Raw genomic sequence first — 23,343 nt, 5'->3', positions numbered from 1 at the left:
TCCTCCAACCCACTGATTTACCAAACACCCCATTGTTTTAAATAAAAGAGAACATATCTACTAATAATAGTATTTTTTGGATGACATATTATAACACTTGTAGCCACGATAGTTAACGGGATATCCTAGAAAGTCATGAGGAGTAGAGCAATGTCAAAAAAAATTTATTTCAGTAGAGACTCGATTCGTTTTAGTTCCACATATTTAGGGGTCGAATCCAAGTCCTCAATGGGTCCTCGGCCTGTTGCACAACCCTTGTTACCACTAACAAAGGTAATTAAGATTGTATATATTTTCCCCTTCATTCTTCACGGATAGGAGTCATTTAATAAAAATATTATAGATACTGATTTATTGTATTTCATCAAGAGAGAATGACAAAAGAAACTATAATTTACACCTTAGGAGTTGGGAGTTATTTTTTTACAAGAACAATAGTAATAAACAACAAAATAAAAAGAAAAAAAAGGCAAGAAAATGATCTAAGGTAAAATACGTATGATTTTTAAAGTCATGGTACTTAAAATTAATTATAGTAAATCATAAGGAGTAATATGATACACCCATTCGCTATTTAAAGGATGGCATGCATAGCATCAAGAGCAATCATTCTTCTGATATTCAAGCAAAATGAGTGCTCATGATGATATACTAACGCAAATTACTAATACTTCTATTTGAGATCAAGCATTTTGTTTTTATATCAATTATAAATACATAATAATAAGTAATCAGAAATTTGCATGTTATTAATTTATTTATCATTAATTGATCAAAATCCTCCACCAAGAGATTGTGCCCAATAGTCAGCTCCATTGTCACTTCCAACAAGCTGAGTGCAAGATATGGGTACCAAGCATAATCCTCTACCTTTCAAGTCCTTTGATCCATCTTTGTTGTCCTAATTATACATTTATTTGAAAGTTAAACCATAATTAATTACATTATTGAAAGTTATTAGTAGATAACAAATTCTTATCATATAAGTTAAGAAAAAGTACTATTATGAACAAAAATTCAATAGTCCTATTAAAATATACTTCCTCCCTTCCAACACACACTAAGTTCTCATTCGGTTTTTAGACTCGATTCAATTTATTAGTGCAACTCTTATTTATCTTTAATTATGTATAATTAAAAATCTAAAAAGAGTTGATAAAACTTATATTAAGACGTATCAATAAAGCTTAGCTATGTGGTCATTGCAAGTATATTCATCATAATTTTCAAAATCAAAGTTTATCTGCCGTAAGATTATCGCTATATATATAAAAGCGTTGTCGTTATTTACATACGTATGTTTTCTTGTAGTGATAGTGGTCAAAAAATATTGAGAACTTAGTGATAAAAGAGGAGTATGAGTCAGAAAATGTCCCTATTTCTATTATATTAATTCTCATCAACACATTAATTAATTTTTTTCCCTTATTATACCAACCGAACAACTAATGTATTCCATATTATTTATATCAAACTTTTTGACAACAAACTCAATACGACATGAAAAAAACTTAATTGATCCGGTGAGTAAACTACTCACTCCTAATAAATAGATAAAATGTATTTGCTATTGGTAAGTTTAGCCCATTACTTCTTGAAATTAATTAGTGGAGGATAATTTATCCGATGAATAAATGTAATTACGTTCACACAACATAGGGTGCTACTCTATCCAAAATAGAATGCGACTATTGACTAGCTTATACAAGCTTAATTAGCTCTTAAGTTATTTCAAAAGAGACAACCTTATTTATTTATTTATTTTTTCCTATGACTTTAATCTAAAGACATACTTTCATCTAAGAGCATAATGATTATAAATACTCCGCTGCCTCCCAAAATATTCTACTACTAGGGGGTTTGTCGTTTGTATGGGGTAAATTTTTTGTGGGTAAACTTTTTTGTTGCAATTTTGAATTTTCGTCTTTTTTATTTGATAGATAAATATTTTTTAATTTATGTGGTGATTTTGATTTTTAAAATTTTTCATGTGACAAATAAAAGAAAATTTTTTTGTTAATTATACGCTATATTTTTACTCAATGTAATGACATTTTTTTAAAAACACAAACGTTGTGATCCCATAATTAACCACATATTTTGAAATCCATCGAAAAATAGTTAATTTAAATATTTTGTCTACCAAATGGAAAAAATTTAAAAGAACATTCGTAAAAGAGCCAAAAACTCAAGATCACTACATAAAATTTTTCAAAATTTAAATTGTATGAAATATATTAAAATGAATAGGTTGTGAATGACAATTATTAAAGAAAGCGATCAAAATCATTTCCATTCAAAAATTATGAAATTCGTTGACAAACAAATATGAAAAGGGCATCAAGTTCAGAGGTATATAGCTATTATTGTTAAATTAGGCTGAACTTAATATGAATATTAGCATATAAAGTGTACACATCATTTTTAATTCATTGATATAAGATAAACCATCCCGACAAAGTACACATGTTAAAATAAAATAGGCTGAAAATATATTATAATAGTATATTCATTTAATTTGTACATGTCATTTTTCCTCATCACCTACTTAAATGAAAATTTTCACAATAATAGACCAACACCCAAGAAAAAAATTAGAAAATACTGGTTACATTAGTAAATTAATAAACCATCATCATGCACGTTGAAATAAATCAAGTTAAGTGAAAAAATGATTTTGACAAAAAAAAAAGATTCTATTAGCTTGAATTATATTAATGTAAAACATAAAACTTCACCAATTTTTTGAAATAGCGGGTCGGTTGGGCAGATTTTAAGTTCGATTAAATTTGGCAGACCTATTTCTTCGTGAAATTTAGAGACATGAGAAATATAAGCAAATACGTAAAGGCATTAATTCTTATATTTGATATATTTTTATATCAATGATATCCTTGCGAAAAAGTAAATTTTATTTTTTACATAAATTCTTACTTGAGACCGTCTTTATAAGAGAAGCGTCTCAAATGGGCCGGTCTATTATTACTTAGAAAAAAACCTTAAAAAAATGCGCTGTGTAATTTTATTTGAAGTTGGTGTTATAACCTATTGAAGTTAGTATTATAACCTATTAAAATTGATATCTCCAAATAGGTTATAATACCAACTTTAATAAGTTATAATACCAGCTTTAATATGTTATAACACCAACTTTAATAGGTTATAAACTCCAAATAAGCTCAACCGCATGCGTTAGTTTTTAAATTTTTTTTTTTAAAATTATTGAGAATGTGGGTAGGGTTCTTTTCAGAGACGTCTATACTATTGACGGTCTCTCAAAAAAGGAAGGGCCTTTTTTTTAATTAACATAAATTAGATTTGAACTTGGCTTTTGAGAATAGTCTTTACAAAAAATGGTCTCAAGTAAAAATTTGTGTTAACAAAAAAACTCACAAATAAACTAATTAAAAGGGACAAATTCAAAATCACGGATTAATATTCAAGATTTTAGATTGGATTTATAATTAGGTGGAGTGGTGGACCAATTAAAAAAATCAAAGAAGTAATGATGGTGTTCATGAAGCAAAGTTTAGTGGTCATCAAGTGCTTTAATTACTTCACTAATGATGATGGCTATGAGTAAGATAATCATAATTACAATGATTATGTATTTTTAATGAATGAGTCATCATTTTAATTTAAATAAATTTAAACAAAAGAGAATAATAAAGCAAAGAATAAGCAGTGAAATTATTTATGAAAAAGTAGGAGTATTTTACATCAATAAACAGTAGTACCTCTTGGTTTGGGGCTCCTCTTCTTTTCAGGCTGGAATCATTTAAAAGCTACAAAAAGGAGTAAAAAAAGTACTATATAATTAATTTTTATTTTATTAACAAGTTTCAACCTTCTAATTTTAAATTCCAATTAGGGTAAAGATGTGTTTAATTATAATTATCCTATTTTTGTAATTCAAAAATTTCTGGTTCACAAAAAATTCTGTACAAAAGGTAACCCTAAAAGCTGAGGACAATGTTCTTTAAGTACATCCCTTTTGTGAATAGAATAGTTCCTTTAGATGTCTTTCATAAACAAAAAATATGTATTTTACTTTAAAAATAGTTTAATTTAATTCTTGATGATATAATATTGGTACAATTAATAATTAACATACCTGTCCTGGATGATCAGGAAATAGGCAATTCCTTTCTCCATGAACCTGTTCACAATTTGGGAAAAAAAAGTTAGTCCATTTTAGTTATTGTTTTAGGATAAAAATAACACTAGATATCATCTTTAGTTGAAACGACAACCTCGAATTAAAAAGTCTATATACTAATAATTTTAGTAGTTGGACTTTTAAACCCATGTATAAATAAGGTCTCATGGTGAGACTGTCGTCTCACACGAGAATTTGTGTTAATAATAAACATTGTCATAATGTTATTGTTATCAAGTAATAATAAAATTACAAGTCTTTATCACTTATGTTAATTAAGGATCTCAAGTTCTCAACTCAACGTGAAACTTAAGCTACTAATTGACGTATCAATGTATATATGTTTTAAGTTTTATTACTCTCCCTTACAATAAAAGCTCTTTGGGCTAGCAGAGTTGATGCCATATATGCTCTTATCTTACATGGTGCTAAATCTTCTACTAAGTTTTAAAAATTAAAATTGTAATTAATTTTGATATCATGTCAAAAAACTAACCCAGTCAAAAGCTTAATTAAATAGTTGAAATAAATATTTTATATTCTATCAAAAGGAGGTAACTAAACCAACTCGCTGCATATTAGGTTAAAAGGATTGTGAATCATTAGAATTATGAATTAATCCAAATCCAAAATTCATATGGGAAAATGCCTTTACATATACACCATATGTTATTAAGAATAAAAAATTGTTTCTAATTATAAGATAAGGATCATTAATTAATTAATCGGAGAGGTTGAGATTTTGAATTTTATTTGACTTTTACATCCAAATTTAGGAAAAATAAATAAATAAGAGTATAAATATGGGCCATTAAGGTATCAAAGTATAGTCTACTATGGATTTATTTCTTAATCATTATGAATTCATTTTCTATAGTACCAAGCCATATAATTGTGTCTTATCTTTTTTATCTTTTAAGTACTTTTTAATTGCTGATTAATTTAATTAATGGACAAAATTATGTGAAGGGTAAATCAATTTGATTGATATCAATTCCTTTGTCTTAAAGACTTTTGACACCAAAAAAGACTTCATTTTGAATATTTTATAATTCAAAAAATATTGCATTTTCTTATAACGCCTTGTTAGTTAATTAGTCTATATATGTTAATACTGATTTTCTAGTAAGGATTTAACTAGAAGGATTATTTTTTATAAGCACTTTATAAAAGCAAAAGTGTGCATGTTGCTCTTAAAATAGGTCATCTCCAATAATTAGTTGAAAAAATAGTTTAGTAAAAATCATTAATTAGTCCAAAAAAAGAAAAATAATATTAATTTAGTAAAATTTATTGTTGTTAAAACATAGTTCAACACAATAAAAATAATCAAGTTAATAAAATTAAGTTAACATAAAATAAAAATTCAATTTTTTTGAAATTTAATTAAACAAAATAATTTTATTTTCTCTTGTCAAATCTCCAAAACAAATTAATACTAGAAGATATGTATTATGTACATCTCTTTCAATTGTCTTTCCCTCTTTTGATTTCATGCCTTCAAGAGTATCAGTGGAAACGTATTTGGAATGTTAGTATAGGCTGGACGTCAAATTGTATACTCATCTCTAAATGTGTATATAAATTCAACTGGATGCTATATTTTCTTATGTTATATATGTTACATTGTTGTGAATGGGCTATGATCATGGTGAAGAAACAATAAACAAACTAATGCAAAGAGCAATCACAAAAACAGAGCACAACAATGAAAAAAGACAAAACACAAGAAATATGAGGTATCTAAGGATACCTCCCCCTCAAAACAAGTATCTTGTCATTATATACTCAAAAATACATTAAGGACTCACCTTACAAAGCTTTAATATAACCTCTCAAAGCAAAGATTGAACCTTTGATGTCAATCTCTCACAAACATGCATATATAAGGATGAAGAACTCTTATGGTGTGAACCCTAGCTTTCACTCTTGTATGTGCCTCTCCCAATACCCTAATGATGTTCTAAGACTCTTTATATAGCCCTAAAACATATTAGACAAACCTGAGATCAAAAAGCTTAAAAGCCCACAAAAAAGTGGATGCAAAACAGAAACTGACGTTGTGAAGTACTGATGGCCGCTCGACCCAAGCAGCCCCCGCTCAACCAGTCGAGCAGCTCCTCTAAAGCTACTGGAAAGCTGCTACCTTGTGGCACAACCGAGCCATATATGGTCGACCAGTCCAACACTCTTCAAAGCGTTCCAATCTTCGTGTCTTGCCTTTTAAGACACCCTAAATCATCCACCTTGATCACTTTATCAAGTTATCCAAAACATATACTTCCATACTCCTTTGCACACAAAACATCATCCTCAAATGTGCAAAATAGAGCATGGGTAACCAAGTGATCGAACCTATCACCATGGTCATGGGAATTGGGTCTTGATTCAACAATCTCCCCCTCAAGACCAATTTCCTCACCATCATCAAACATCACCTTCTTGGGTGACTTGCAACCATCATCAATGTAGCCTAGGCAACCACCATCAACTTGTAGCACATACAAGTTGCTCTCACTCCTTCTTCCTCTCATGAGCACCATGCTCCCCTTAATGACTTTCAACAACCCATCACTAGCTTTGAAGGTGCATCCCTTGGACTCCAACCTACCAAGTGATATGAGGTTCCTCTCAAGCTTAAGAACATACCTCACACCACCTGGCCTTCTCTTGACACCATCATGTATCACAATATCAACCTCACCAATACCTTCCACCTTCACCCTCTCATCATTAGGCAAGGTGACAAAACCTCCATCACAATGGCTAAGCTTAGCAAACCTCTCTTTCTCACAACAAATATGAAATGAGCAATCGGATTCAATCACCCATTCCTTACTACGAGTCACTCCCCCATCAACAAGAAGCGCACCATTATAGTCATCATCATCCACAAAGCCTAGAGCGGCACTCCCGCTACTTTCACCATCTCTTCTTCTAACCTTCAAGTCTTTCATCTTCTTAAGGTCTTCCTTCATCTCCTTGCACATCATTTGAATGTGCCTCTTCTTCTTATAATAGTAACACTCCTTGTTACTATAGTCATTCCTCCCTTGAGACTTCCCCCTTGCTTGATAACGCTTATATTTTGCTCTCCCTCTTGAGCACTCACGAAATAGTGCCTCACTACTCCCCTTCTTGTCTTCCCCATCATGTCTCTCCATAAACCTATCATTCTCCCTCAACGCCGTCAATGCTTGATCGAGTGTGATAGATTCCCTTCCAATGAGCAACTTTAGAACTATATTTTTATAGCTCTTAGGAAGTGAAGCCAAGAGTAGTAGGGCTCTCTCCTCATCAAAAAGCTTCTCATCGGCATTCAACAATGGGCACACCAATTGATTGAATGTGTCGAAGTGATCTTGGATACTAGTATCATCCTCCTTCATGAGTTGATACAACTCCCATATCAAGCATAACTTGTTGGTAAGAGACTTAGAAGCATAAACCGCTTGAAGTTTCTCCCACAACACACTGGGGTAGGTCTCCATCAAGTAGTTGTACTTGATTTGGGGTGCAATGGCAAGCCTAATAGTGCTCATCGCCTTCTCCTTCATGGCCATCCACTTTCCTTCATCCATTGTTGTGGGCTTGCTCTTCTCAAGAGCATCATCAATACCTTGTTGCACCAACAAGTCTTCTACAGTGCTCCTCCACACCGAAAAATTCATTTTTCCATCAAAGAATAGAATATGAAACTTTGCACCATCACCCATATTGATTCTTCACCAAAGACTTTAACTTTCACCCACAAAACAACCCACAATCTAACCTAAAGCTCTGATACCAATTTTTGTGAATGAGCTATGATAATGGTGAAGAAACAATAAACAAACTAATGCAAAGAGCAATCATAAAAACAGAGCACAACAATGGAAGAAGACAAAACACAAGAAATATGAGGTATCTAAGGATACCTCCCCCTCAAAACAAGTATCTTGTCATTAATATACTCAAAAATACATTAAGGACTCACCTTACAAAGTTTAAAGAACAACCTCTCAAAGCAAAGATTGAACCTTTGATGTCAATCTCTCACAAACATGCATATATAAGGATGAAGAACTCTATGGTGTGAACCCTAGCTTTCACTCTTGTATGTGCCTCTCCCAATACCCTAATGATGTTTTAAAACTCTTTATATAGCCCTAAAATATATTAGACAGACATGGGACAAAAGGCTTAAAAGCCCATAAAAAAGTGGATGCAAAACAGAAACTGACGTTGTGAAGTACTGATGGCCGCTCGACCCAAGCAGCCCCCGCTCAACCAGTCGAGCAGCTCCTCTAAAGCTACTGGAAAGCTGCTGCCTTGTGGCTCGACCGAGCCATACATGGTCGACCAGTCGAGCACTCTTCAAAGCGTTCCAATCTTCGTGTCTTGCCTTTTAAGACACCCTAAATCATCCACCTTGATCACTTCATCAAGTGATCCAAAACATATACTTCCATACTCTTTTGCACACACAACATCATCTTCAAATGTGCAAGATAGAGCATGGGCAACCAAGTGATCAAACCTATCACCAAGGTCATGGGAATTGGATCTTGACTCAGCATACACCATTTAATAATAATTGTGTTGTTAATTAAATGATCAATACTTGGATCGTAGCTCGATTAGGTTTGGACCTAAGTTCGTCGGATATGAGGTGAAATATTACTAATCTCATCTATCACACTCACATGTATATCATATGCATTAATATTTAAGTTTGGAAATGGTACTTACAACATGTTGGTTCTTAGCTGAGGCATGAATGTTTCCCATATAAGGAGAACTAAGAGCCTGAAACCATAATAGAATTACAGCATAAGATTAATTTATAAAAACATGAATAATAGCTTAAAAATTCTTGTATTAGAAATTTAATTTAAGAAAAAGAATTAATAAAGAGAAAGCAAGACACAATATTAGTATGTAAATAGCCCAATGTGGGTCTTTAAAAGTACAGCGAACAGTTGCATGCTTCAGTGGTATTTTAGTTCCTTATAGGCAGATTTATATTCTCTATTTATATTTTATGCACACATGTATACAAAAATAATGTACTTTTAATTAAAAAGGAAGAAAAAAAGAGAAAAAAGAGTGAGAGAATTAAACATCACCTCAATTTGACCTTGAAGGAATCTGATATACCCAATTGCTTCTAGCAACACTGAGGCTGTGTCAGTCTGTATAAAGAGATTAAACCACACAACAGAAAAACCTCATTTCTCTTTTTCAGTTCCTTCTTTTTTAGTTAACAGAATAATAATAACGCCATAACAGGAAAAATCATAAAGTATATCATAATTGCCACTTCAAACCCAGATTATTTAATTAAAAATCTTAATATGATAGCTGAACGACTTAGTTCAACACATGTATAAAAGTAATGTTTGGTTAATCGTATACTAATAAAATAAATTCGGGCTTGTGTGACAAATTACACATAAAAATGGATGAATTCTTGGTAAATAAAAATAGTTTGTGCAAGTACTTTTGCGGCTCGTTTGGTAGGTGGTAATAAACGGTGGTAATGAGAATAAAAATTAGTGTAATTTTGGTTGAAAAATCTCTTGACTTACTTGATGGCTATGCTTGTTCAACTTCAATCATCTCATTTTCTTCATAAAATTCATTTCAATGCATTACTATTGGCAAATGTGGTATTAGGTAGTAATGAAAATTTGTAAACAAAAAAAAATTTTTTGTGATCAAAGATTCATCACCATGGGAATAACATAAAAATTTTGATGAAATTTTACTCTATAAATCATTCTCATTACCACTATTAAGTATCACTAACCAGACAAACCGTTAGAGAATGTTATATATATGCGTGATCTAAGTTCATTTTTATACTTATGTTAATACCCTCAAACAAAAAGGTTAATAATAATCAACTAGTTGAAAGTGTGTATGTGGAAGACAGGTTATGCGCTTTATATACTCCCTTTGTTGCTTAAAGAAGTTTTCATTTGCCATTTTGCGGTTTTTCATTTATTATTTCTATAAAGAATCTTTTCATTTATATCGTAAATTTTTTTAAAAATAACCTTATTCATACTTACTTTAATATTTTTATAATGTTTATGGACCCCACATATCTTCCATTAACTTCAATTTAACATTTTAATATTTCTTATGGTCCCCACATGTTTCCCACTAACTTTATAAAACTATTTTTTTATTAGTTGTGGTCTCATATTTTTTCACTGACTTTCTTTTAATATTTTTTTAATGCTTATAGTCCCTATTTATCTCCAATCAAATTTATTATTAAATTATATAATATATTTATTATCTAAAATATTTTATTATTCTTAATTCCTGTGAAAATTTCTTTTGAAAACTTCATTAGGAAACAGAGGGAGTATATTTTAAAAAGAAAAGAATTTTTAAAATTTTATAGGAGTATGTATGAATGTATCTATAATAGAAAAACTAAGATGATCTTATAAATATTAAGTATTACCTTTCCAAATGGAGAAACAAGTTGGTGAAGGGCAGTTATTCTATCTCCTAGTTTCTCCTTCCTCACCTGTTGCACACAATAACATCATTTTTTAACCAAAATAAACTTGATCAGATTGGGTTCTCTTACATGCATTTGTTAAATGTAGCGCAAAGTCATATGAAGGGAGTGTAGTATTATTTTATTTAAAAAGGATCTGTAAGTTCTTACACTTTATTGAAGGCTAAAGTTAATATAAGACTGATCAAGGTGAAAATTTACTGGCCAATAACAAGCAAAAAAAAAAAAAAAAAAAAAAAAAAGGATAAAGTAAATAAGGGTAGGAATTATTGTGGCTTGAACAGGTTCAAATCTAATAATGATGCTCTTCTCAAATTGTTGCGGTAGATAATATATATAATAAGGCTTTAAATTGAAAGTTTAAGTTTATAACAGAGGCTTTAGGATATGTTTTACACTTTAACATAAAATATTATCTTTTTTTTCGAATTTGCTCCTCTAATTAGGTGCATAAACAAACTCTCTGACATCATAGGAGAAAACTTTTGGGCTATAAGTGTGAACACAACATTACATTCCTTGTACTTGAAAATTAATATGACGCTTTGATCGAGTTAAATTCTTGACATGATATATCCAAAGTCAACATGATAAAAAAAATCATAATAAATTCGAATTTTATACCTCGTATAAAATTTGAGATGTGTATTTTCACTTGGGTTGGTTTCTAGCTCATTCATCCCTCATTCTAAATATAAGCTTATGGTTGAGTCAGTTTCTTATACGATGAGATTCAAACTTTAATTTAACTACTAAAGTGTTTTTTTTTTTTTTTTTTTTTTTGACCTAAAATTTACTATTATTATTGAGTAGTCATGACAAGAGAAAGAGAAATAAGGTAGAGTATGTAGCGAATTACCTTCAAAGGAGGTGTAGAAGAGGATTGGACTCTAGGCTTCTTAGGTAGTGGTACACCTCCATTAGTTGTACTACTACTATTACACTGCCAATTACACCATTAAACACCATAACTTCCATATAAAACATCATAAAATTATTTTACAAAACAAAAAAATATATAAAAATATATATGTACCTCAGAATTAACGGTATGGTCTGCATGTTGATGATTCTGAGCTTGTAATGACCGTTTATTAGTAGAAAAGTCCAACATATTACTATTATTGGTATTATTATTATTAGTTGTATTATTATTATTAGTAGTATTTAAGGTGGTTATACAAGATTTAGGGGATGAAACTGGGATGATTTGTGTCCAATTAGCAGAAGCAGCCCTATTATTAGTATTACTAACACCTACTTGATGATCTTGCTGCTCCTCATTATTAAATTGATTTCCATACAATTCTAAGTTGTTGTTATTTTGATTACTAACTTCTTGCTTAATATCAAGTTGTACACCTTCATTTAACACCCTTCTTCCTTCATATTCATTTATTGGATCACTATACCTTTCTTCTTCTTCACTTCCCATTCCTCCCCTGCAACAATCACCAAATATAATCCAATTTTTATTTTCAAAATTATTGAAATTGTTATTACAAACTGTTTTTAGTCAATAATCATGTAAATATTTTATACAAGATTCCATTCAATTCTGCCTAAATGTCTTATTTGTTTATGAACATTTATCAATGTTCTAATTCAATTCTTTATAACTCGGCATCTGCGTGATTAATGATTTTAGAAGACTAATATTAATAAAATTTACATTGAAATGAATTATATAAGTTTGTACTGTCTCCATATTAAAAAGTAATTGATGAATATTTAAAAAAATAGAACATTTGGATTAAAATAGAGACAGTAATTAAAACTGTTTTAAGACAAAAAAATTTATAAGCCTTACCAAGATGTTTCCTTATGTAGTGTTTGGGAACAAATATTTCATTTTAAATTATAAATTTTAATTGTGAAATTATAAATGAAGAATTTGAGAATGACAAGGTTTGGATAGTCATTTTTAAATCCTCAATTTTAACTACTTTGAAAACAATGATTGAATTTGATTCAAATTCAAATTTGAAAATTTTTAATTTGTCAAATAATAGATTTGAGCCAATTCTAAATTTTTAAATGAAATCATTATTTCTAAACATAGCATTAAGGAACTCCTGAAACTAGCTAGTAGACAAATTAAAGCACAAACTCCTAAAAACAAGGGATGGAATTAATCCTTATTTTTAGTGTCTTGAGATGATTGAGAAATTATTTGAGTATTATGATATAGTGCCAATTAACACCAATAATGATGTTCGTTATCATGATATACGGTATATCCTTTTTATAAAAGTTATATTAGGGTTCAGAGAGGTTTGAATGACCACATGCAGACTATATACATATCAAAAGATATAAGGAGGTTGAAATTATGTCAGAATTTAATTTATAGGAAAATTTGAATAACGCCAGACCATACCCTTATCAAAAGAGATAAGGAGGTTACAGCCCATGAGACTATCAACTCGAGAATGACATACAAATGAAAATAGAAGACCCAAACACCATTATTATAGATTATATTAGTTTAAAAAATAAAAGGCTAATATTAATTACTTACATAAGAAGTTGGCTCCATGAATGAGGAAAATGATCTTGAGTATGGGGTTCAGCTGATGAAAGAAAAGGAAGCAAAGAAGATGAAGAAGAAGATCCACCATGTAAAAACTGAAGAGGGGGCAAGAGAGAATTATTAAGATGTGTTTGGGAGATTAACAAATTAATTGTAGGATTAACTTCTGTCTCATGTTGTTGATGATCACTTGTTGAAGATGACCTTATGTTATTATGCTGCATATTCCACCAATTATTAGGGTTTCTAGCCATCATTCTTTGCCCTTAATTCCTTAGCTTAACTTAATTCTCCAAACAAACACAACTTAATTATGCATAACCTTCAAAAACTAATTAAGCTTTAATAATAATAATAATAAAAGAAAAACTTTTTTATTCCCTTTTTTTCACCCTTTTTAGAAGGAGTTTTCTCTTCCTAGTTAATCTCCTTGTTTTAGTTTCCTCTTGGCTTTCCTTGAATAAAGAGAAATCCTTTGCACTCAAACTGTTTTGTAGCTTTCTTTCTTTCAAATATAGTTTTAGAAGAAACCCAAGTTATATACTCCCACTATCCCATTTTAAATTTTAATAAAAAAATGACACTAGAAGAGTAGAAAAAGAAAAATATTTGAACTTTGTAATTGATATAAATAAAAGAGAAAGAAATAGAGAATCGTGGACTAGTCTGATGTTTAACGTCTTTTTCTTTTATTTTTGTGATGGAAAAATTTTAATTTTACTGTGATAGTTCGTCACATGATTATCCTATAGGCTCACTTGTGTGGACACACCCACAAGGCACCTGTAGGCTCGGACCCACAAATCCATGAGTAATAAGCGTTAGCTTGCATACAACACTAACGATTTTCACTCTTTCTCAAAATCATATGGTACTATGAGGATTTTTTCATCAATCATTATATACATGTACTACAAACTACTATTTTAGCGATATAAAATCTTTTTCACACATAAATTATTTCCAACATACTGCTTATATAAATAATTAATTCTTAAGTATGAAAATTTAAAAGGATTGAGTGAATAATTTCTATTAAAAAACTAATTAATTTTATGATGAAAGGGGTTGTTATTTGTGTTTGTGGGGCTAAGGAAAGGAAGCTACTTTTGTATTTTTACTTGCTATCTTTCTTTCTCTATCTCTCCTTTTATTTAGTTTATCTATTTGCCTAAGTCTTTTATTCTTACTTTTGCTTTATGAAAAAAAAAAGAAAGTGGGGGCAAGAAAAGGTGGTGGTCTGAGCTTTAAGACAAAAAACTAGTGGTGCTTTGGGACTACTCAATAATCCTAATTTAATCCAAGGGTTTGTGATTGATTAAGTTTTTGATTAGGAGAGTTAATCAAGTTATAATACTACAATTAGGGTTACACATGGTATTTTGTGCCTCACTCTATGTGTACTCTATAGTATACACTCAATAATTCAGTGTAAACAAACAAAAGTAGAGAATCCAAGTAATCTAACAACTTTGATGTGAAATGTTAATTTTTTATGATTTTTTAAAATTAATTTTCAAATTATTCATTTGGAGAATATTACATGATAGTAGTTTCTATAGTCTATCCTTCTATTTATTTTGCAACATTTTTAGTTAATTTTTTGAAATATTTCTTATCAGCATCTTTATAATATTTTTTTTAATTTTTAAATAGTTTTTTTTTTATATGTTTTTCTCTATGTATGTTGTCTATTTGATGTTTTAGCTACAAGTGCTATGTTTGACAAATGATTGATATTTTTTGTTTCTCGTTTTGCTTAACTGGTTTAATTAACTAATTTTAGCGCGCTATTAATCATTTGGTTGTGTATATTAAAATATTTGGTAGTTTGACTTATTTTCACTTATAAATATATAAATGTATTCACCCTAAATACAAACACCGATCATAAATAGCTTTGTTTTCAAAGGCTAACTAAGGATATATTTATCATACCAGTAGAATAAGTTTTTTTTGGAAAGAAATACTAGTACATTAATTAAGCAACTAGAAGTTTCAAACTTAAAAATGTGACGCTCCCTAATTTTAGGTGTATAAATATTTTACTTTTAAAGACAAACCTACATAGTTTCAGGACAACTATAAATTCTATTTTTATAATACTTTTAATTACTCCCACTCCCTAAAATTGCATTATATATGACTTAAAATTAAAAAGCTATTATATATTTAAGCTACATAATTTTTGTCATGGAGATAGATAAAGTATAAAAGAAAATATATATTGATCTAAATTTTTAAAAAGAGGTGTTTAAAATAGATCCAACGATTTAATATTTATCTTAATCTTGTAACCGAACCCGATTTGAACTAACTGACTTCAAAAAGAATTTAAAATTATATAAAATCAATATGAATACAAAAGCTGGTTTTAAACTAACCTAAAACACCGAATCTAAAATCGACCTGATGAACCGAATAAACACCTCTGCTTTTCAAGAAGAAGGCAGTGGAAGTGGCACTCCTAGCAATATGACACAATTACTTTCGTCACGCCAATTATAAATATCATACGTTTTAAGAAAAAGTTCAAATTGGATTAAAGTGAATTGTTTGGTATATGAGTATATGACAAAGTCCTACTTAGTGGACTCTACAATTATTAATCAATCAAGTACTCTATTAAATAAAATTTGATGCAATGACTAATAAGATTTTCTGTATACTTAATTATATATGTTATTAGAAGGAAAAAGCGAAAATCATTGGTTGAATTAAAATTGGATGAGAAGAGAATGTATAACAAATCTAATGATGACCAAGTTTAGTGAATGTTTTAGACGTTACTTTTGTGTGATATTGGTCGTCTATCTTTTGAAATGCATATTATTTACGGTTTTTACAAATAAATGGTGTCATATACATTATTTTTTTTGCGTAGTTTGCTACTTTAAGGGTTCTTCAAGCTAAAGTGTTGTTCAATCTAGCTGTGATTTGCTGTTGAGTGGTTGGTTTGATTTTAATTGAATTAGTTGTTCTCTTAAATGAAGATCTTTTTTTGAATTATTTTTTTTTTTGGGGATTCGCCCATTTCTTGAACGACAAAGAAATAAATAGTTCCTACTCATTGGATCAGTTAGCAAATACTTTTACCTAGTCTCCAAATTATCGTCGATTCATGTTTATTCTCGATAAATTGAACAATTGTAACCTACTTGCTCCAAAATGAAAGGTTATTGTGAAAATTTGAAACCATTAAGCGAAAAAATTAAAAAAAAAAAGAACAAATAATCTAACTTTTAAAAATACTCCAAAAGTAAGCGTGAAAATTCCAAATTTGAGGTTTGGAGCTGTTCGCAGTTACTAACTACGAACAGACCTGCTGCACAAAAACACGCATCAGTTTCTTTTTTTCCCATTTTTTCCCATTTCTCAATACCCTACCTTCACACTCAACATTCTCCCTCTAAAACCATTGATTCAATCCATCAATTCTTGCATTTCTCTTTCAATTTGGCACTTTAAAATTAGTGTGGGATACTTTAGCTTGCTCAAAGGTAAACTTGTTTGTGTTTTTTTGGTGTATATGTAGTTTCTTAGGGTTATAATCAAATTTGCTTATTTTTTCAAATGTAGGTTACAAGTTGTTAAATCAAGACTATTCTTAATCATTTATAAGTATTGAAGGTAATTTTTAATTGTTTTTATAGCTTTATGTTGTTTTTTGAAGTAATGTTGTTGAATTCAATGTTGATAATATTATTAGAAATGACGTAATATTATTAGTAATAATTTTTAGACCAAAAAAGATTATAATTAAATGAATATAATGTACTTGTATGGGCATGAAGTTGATGATGATGTTGATTTTCTTTGTATTAATGTAGAAAATGGCATCATTTCGCGTGACTATAGTATGTTATTGGAATGGTTGTATTCGAGAAAGTAGTGGCAAAGTTCATTATGTTGGGGGAAGATGTAAGTTGTTTGCTTGCAATTCGAACATGGATTTTAACCACTTTAAACGTTTTATATGTTCAAAGATTGGATTGGACCCTATTAGAAGTACCGTAAATATAAGCTTTAAATATGACATGAGTGGAGAATTGCTTGCCTTTCCTGTTGAGGATGATGAGGCTATAGATGCTATGTGGGAGCATTCAAAGTCCACCTAAATTCCCTCTTGGAGTTATACATAGAAGAAGTACCATTAGGAAATGTAGTTGCTTCTAATCCTACTCCTACCCCTATGCCTATATTAACTCAGGAAACTGTAAATCCCGTTGTTTCTTCCGCATCTTGTACTTTTTCTCAACCCCCTACGAATCAAGTTCCAATTGATTCAATGGTTAACTTAGGAGAAACTGCTGAGATGGGACCTTGGGATGATGGAAATGAGAGTAATGAGCTCATTGACAATCCTTCTGAGGACGATGTGAATGTCGATGAGGATGTGCTAGCAAATGACATGACCCTATACAACATTCCTATAATCATTCCGCCTACACCTTATGCCCTCTGTCCACCTTTAGACGAGTATGAGGAGGACAACTCATGGAGGACTTGGGCTTGTGATACCACATACACCAAAGATGGAGAGTTTGAGAAGGGTATGGTGTTTGATAGTAAGGAATCGTTGTTGGAAGCTATTAGAGTGTATCATATTTGCAGAAATGTAGAGTACATAACGGAGACCTCGAACCAAACAGTCCTTACATTGAAGTGCAAGCGGGGTTGTTCGTGGAGACTTTTGCTACGTTTGATTCTTATTTATCTTCATAGCATATTGTTACCTATAAGGGTAAGCATGGTTCTTGTGTATTGGGTAGTGACACTGTTTCGGCTGGACGCATCCACCTGACATCTTCTGTCATTAACAATGTCATTAGAAATTGTGTTGCTAAAGACCCATCCATTAAGGTATCTGTCGTACGGCAGATGGTTAAAGATGGTTTTGGTGTGGATGTAAATTATAAGCGAGCGTGGTGTGCAAAGTAACAAGCCTTGTTGTCCATTTACGAGATCTGGGAAGGTTCTTACTCACTCCTTCCACGCTTTTTAGAAGCTTTGCAACATTCCAACCCGGGGTTAGTACACTTGAGTGGTATTTTAAGGAGGACAATGACACGGGTGTATATGTAAGACCTAATATTAGGACCTTCCTACATGTCTTTTGGGCCTTTAAATCTTGCATTGAAGGCTTCAATTATTGTAAACCTCTTATCGCCATTGACGACACACACTTGTATGGTAAATATCGTCATACCTTATTGACTGCCATTGGTAGAGAAGGAGAATATAAGTGCATGGTCGTGGTTTATGGCTTGTATTCGTAAGCATGTCATTGAGAGGATGGGTTTGTCCGTTATTTCTGATAGATATGCTGGTATTTTAGCAACCGTGGAAGAGTCGGAGTGGCAACCACCTAATGCTTATCATAGGTTTTGCTTACGCCATTTGCTTAGCAACTTCAATCGTGCTATGGGTAATGTTCAGTTGAAGAATTTTTTTGGTAAAACAGTTGAGCAAAGACAACAAGTAAAGGTAATGAATGATTTAAAGGCAATTGCGACTGCAAAACGAGAGGCAATTTTCTGGATTGATGACGTGGGTGATATGTCTAAGTGGTCATTGTGTCATGATGGAGGTCATAGGTATGGCGTTACTAACACGAACTTAGCTGAAGTTTTCAACTATGCGATGAAGGGTGTACGTTTCTTACCTTTGACAACACTTGTTGAATTCACCTTCTATCGGGTAAACGACTACTTTGTTCAAAGACGTGAACGTGCTAGCGCATAGTTACTTGGAGGACACATGTACACAGCGCATGCCACTAGGATTATCTATAGAAATACTGAGAAGGAAAATTTCCATGACATAATCGCATTTGATTATAGAAGTGGTGTATTCGAAGTTAAGACTGGGAGGGGAACTAGAGCATCGTCCAAGGGGGGTAAGATTCAACATGTAGACTTGAATCAAATGAAGTGCACATGTAACAAACTTGAGATATACCATCTTCTTTGTTCACATATACTTGCTGTTTGCATCAAACGACACCTTTTATATGAGAGGTTCATGGATCCGTGCTATACATCTCAAAGTTATGCAAATACATATGAACATTACTTTATGCCAATGATCGATAAGAGGTCATGGCCACAATACACGGGCTTTGAACTTAGACATGATCCCGATCAAATTCGGGGTAAAGGGAGGCCTAAGTCTAGGAGAATTGCCAACGAAATGGATGAGGGTAGAAAGAAACGATCTAATTGTCGTCGTTGTGGGAGTGAAGGTCACAACACTAGAACCTGTAACTCAAGGTAATATGTTATATATATTATACTAGCATGATAATCTGTAACTCAAGGTAATATGTTATATATATTATACATAATTACATAATTGTAATATTAACTAAAGCTACTGCGAACAAAGCAGTAGAGGAGATGGATCCAGCAGCTCCAGGACCCCTAGATCCTAGTGTCTTAACTATGCAGCATGAGCACAGGAGTACTCCTCTTTGGGATGCCCAGGTTAGGTGTACGATATTTGTGATTTGCATTTTACTGATGCTAACATACAAGTAACTTATTTATATATCAATATTCATAGGTGTCCGATGCAGAAACGCTAGGTACCACGCATCTAGATTCTGTTCCATGGGTGATCGATGATAGAATCATCCCGTACTTAGAGCTAGCGAGGTTATACGACTTTCACCTCGTTGCATATGGCATAGTTGACCGTGCCATTATCACAGCATTGGTCGAGAGATGGCGTCAGGAGACGCATACATTTCATCTACCTCTAGTTGAGGCTACCATCATATTGCTTGATGTAGCCTTACTAACGCGGCTTCCCATCGAGGGACGTGCCGTGTGTACAGCCGAACGCCAGCTATCAGGCTGGCGTGACATGGTGCATCGCAAATTGGGAGAGCGCCCTCCATCGGAAGTGATCAGGGGGAGCGGTTTGCGCTGCACGTGGTTAGTTTAGACTTTCTCGCATCTCCTCAAAGATGCTGATGAAGGCACCATTTTGAGGTACGCCAAGGCGTACCTCTTATACTTGATAGGAGCTGTGTTGTTTGCCGATAAAACAAACAACCAAATACAACTCCTTTATTTAACTTTACTTGATGACCCGTGGGAGCGCATCGCCGAGTAAAGCTGGGGCTCCGCAGCCCTTGGATATCTATATAGGAGGCTATGTGGCGCTGCTCAAAAGAACTTCAAGGAGATTGCGGGGCCAATATTCATATTACAAGTGATAAAATTAACATTTAACTCTAACTCTAATAAAATTAACATTTCCAATGTTCAGCTGTGGGCGTGGAAGCATATTCTTATCGACCAACCTTACAGAACCGTTGGTCGTGGTGATACTGCTCCTCCACCACAACCCGCACCAGATTGCGTACGGTTCAAGGTGGAATTTCGCACGCCGGACGCGCAAGCACACCGGCACCGGTCTTGGATTCTACCGAGATCAGTTAGACCTGCTACGACCCAACCAGGTAAATATTTCAGTACTCATTAAGATTAGTACAATTTAATTAACATATCACTTACATTTTCATGACATGTATTTTAGTTTTTGTGGGACCCATACCCTGCGGAAGCCTACGCAACTGTACCCAAACACTCGGGGATTCATTCAGGTGCGTGGAGGGCTTCTGTACCACTCATATGCTTCGACATTGTCGAAGTACATCCAAAGCGCGTACTGCGCCAATATGAGTTGCTACAGGGAATTCCACCGCCTTGTGACACTGAACCCAGCTGCACCAGATTTCGCGTAAAAGTCAGGGTGCGGCATATTGGATGGACATCAACTGGCATCACATCGCTCGTTGGGATGGTAGACTGGAGCTGCTAGCACAAGGTGCGCCGATCGATGTTCATGGCGTACCTACTACACCCGACTACAAGCCGTGGTTCCTCTCCATCACGCGCCGATAGACGACACGACGTGTCATCTTCGCAGCAGCACATTACGCACCTGCTGCGCCTACGATGACCCAATTTGTAAGTCTTCATTTGCATTTATATGATTAAGTTGCCGATTAAATAATATAATGTTACATTAACTAAATATTAATTGCAGGCACAAGGTGCGGCAACAGTGATGCGGTACAGCCACGAGGAGCCGGTGAGGGGGATTGTGCATGGCATGCTCGTCGGTTCGCAGTTCCAGCTCTTCATACCGAAAGTCGCTGCAGAGTCCTCACTGGCTACCGCCCATACGCACGTCTCATCTCCTGCTTATGACTATCATTTGGAAGAGATGGACCATTCATACCCCGTTGACATTGCAGGGACCTCGCAGGCTGGGCCATCACAGTACCAGTCCCCTCCACTGCCAGAGCGACACCCGAACGCCTCTTACTATCGTAGGAGGCGTAGGAGACCAACTCAGTTGGATAGAATAGATGAGGGTCGTGATCGTTAACGTTTAACTTTTGTGTATTTGGATCGACTATATATATATATATATATATATATATATATATATATATATATATATATATATATATATATATATATATATATATATATATATATATATATATATATATATATATTTTATTAAGTTGTATATTTCAAACATTTATATATATTGTATTGTATATATATGTTTAATTACTTTATCATAGCCTTCAAGCTTTCACTTACAAATGATCGGAGTTTTGGTGATGAATCATGCCGCTTGAAACATTTGTTTATATTTTATTATTATTATTATTATTATTATTATTATTATTATTATTATTATATATATATATATATATATATATAATCGTTTTCTTTTGGCACATTGTCTTAAAGACTAGTTAAGTTTTAAGTATACTTATGTACTCCTTTTGTTTTCTAAAGTTTGTCCACATTACTAATATAAGTAATTTCAATTTAGAATAATTTGCGAACTACAGTGTAAAAGTTTAACACTTTTACGAATTATTGTTTCAATATTTATTTTTTGCGAATTACAGCCACCAAAACATCAAAGTTTATATGTTTAAGCCAAAATACAGAATTTTTACAATTTTAGTGGTTGGATTTTAAGTTAAGTGGTTGAAATTATGTATTCAAGCCAAATCATATTTTCTTTGCAATTAATGGTTTATCGTAATTCACTAGAATAATGATTGCATTTATGTTTTCTACAATTAAAAATATCCACTAAAATAAAATATTCTTTTCTCTATGTTTTACCACATTTTTACCTTATAGAAAAACATTTAGAAATTCGTATAAAATGAAAGACGATAAATTCCACCATGTAGCAATATGATTGGAAATTAAAAGTACTACTCCCAAAACTCACACTCTCACCTTATATCATCAAAAACATAGATTGATTTTAAGGAATGCGTAGTACATTCCATCAAAAACACACAGCACACTTTATGTCATCGACAATTCTAGTAAATTCCACATGTAGCATGAGTTTGGAGGATATAGAATACATTTCATACTCATACCCTCTTCAAAGAGAAAGCATATAAAGGTGAAAAAAAACCGCTAAAATAGTACGCTTCACATTAATCATCTTGATTAAGCTCTCAAGATTATAAATCCAATTGAATATAGTACATAACCTAGCTAGTAGCTACAATCGTAGGCATTGACGGAGTTAAGAACTTCAAAGTAAAAATAGCATATAAAAAGAAAAATATGACAATTTCAAAGAAACAGAATATCAATCAATTGTCCCTAACAGATTTACAAGAGGAAGAAAGTGAGAGTGGTCCTCACCTCATATACTCCATTTTTCACCCCAAAAAGAATGAAAGAAGAATCAAATGGTGTATGTAGTATCCTTAAAAAGATGGTAAAATAAAAAGAAAAAAATGACACAAAACTCAAGGAAAATTACAAACATATTTTAAATGGGACATCAAATAGGGACATGAAACGCAGCAGAAACGCATAAAGTTTATAGCAATTGAAATATACATAGGGATCATTAAACAAAAAAATAAAATAAAAAATAAAGTAGCATATCCACAAAATCCATTTTTTAAAGATTTGACAAAAGCAATGATAAAGAATTGATCGATCAAGCATGATTGCTTCCACTTATTGATCTTTTTCAACCATGTGTTCTTTTCTAAATTGACTCAACCCAATTTACAAGAAAAAACTATTTTGGTATCATTTGATGGCTGTGTGCATG

At 32.2% G+C, this 23,343-nt stretch overlaps 1 protein-coding gene across 2 annotated transcripts; it reads right to left on the bottom strand.

Moving 5' to 3' along the window:
• Positions 1 to 502: 502 nt before the first annotated feature.
• Positions 503 to 13,805, bottom strand: LOC130821046 (transcription factor bHLH68-like). Of its 2 annotated transcripts, none has more exons than XM_057686648.1 (9): positions 13,201 to 13,805; positions 11,716 to 12,121; positions 11,539 to 11,622; positions 10,620 to 10,685; positions 9,268 to 9,333; positions 8,891 to 8,947; positions 4,115 to 4,159; positions 3,720 to 3,785; positions 503 to 901 (listed from the first exon to the last, which is right to left on the bottom strand). In XM_057686648.1, the coding sequence occupies exons 1-9, from the start codon at positions 13,467 to 13,469 to the stop codon at positions 773 to 775; spliced, it is 1,188 nt and encodes a 395-aa protein (XP_057542631.1). In that variant the 5' UTR covers positions 13,470 to 13,805; the 3' UTR covers positions 503 to 772. The 2 variants fall into 2 exon arrangements, with proteins under 2 accessions (XP_057542631.1, XP_057542639.1); XM_057686656.1 differs by having other exon boundaries at positions 3,738 to 3,785; positions 13,201 to 13,802.
• Positions 13,806 to 23,343: the final 9,538 nt, after the last annotated feature.

Source organism: Amaranthus tricolor, chromosome 1 (genome assembly GCF_026212465.1).
Source record: "Amaranthus tricolor cultivar Red isolate AtriRed21 chromosome 1, ASM2621246v1, whole genome shotgun sequence".
Classification (NCBI taxonomy): domain Eukaryota; kingdom Viridiplantae; phylum Streptophyta; class Magnoliopsida; order Caryophyllales; family Amaranthaceae; genus Amaranthus; species Amaranthus tricolor.
The sequence above is the reverse complement of the archived record's forward strand: the minus strand, read 5'-3'. Positions and strand labels throughout refer to the sequence as shown.

Coding starts and splice junctions, on each gene's coding strand:
- LOC130821046 (XM_057686648.1), bottom strand. CDS start 13,469: ATGATGGCTAGAAACCCTAATAATTGGTGGAATATGCAGCATAATAAC. Junction 10,686..11,538: donor CTTCTACACCTCCTTTGAAG/GTAATTCGCTAC, acceptor TGTGTGCAACAG/GTGAGGAAGGAGAAACTAGG. Junction 3,786..4,114: donor TTCCTGATCATCCAGGACAG/GTATGTTAATTA, acceptor TCCTTTTTGTAG/CTTTTAAATGATTCCAGCCT.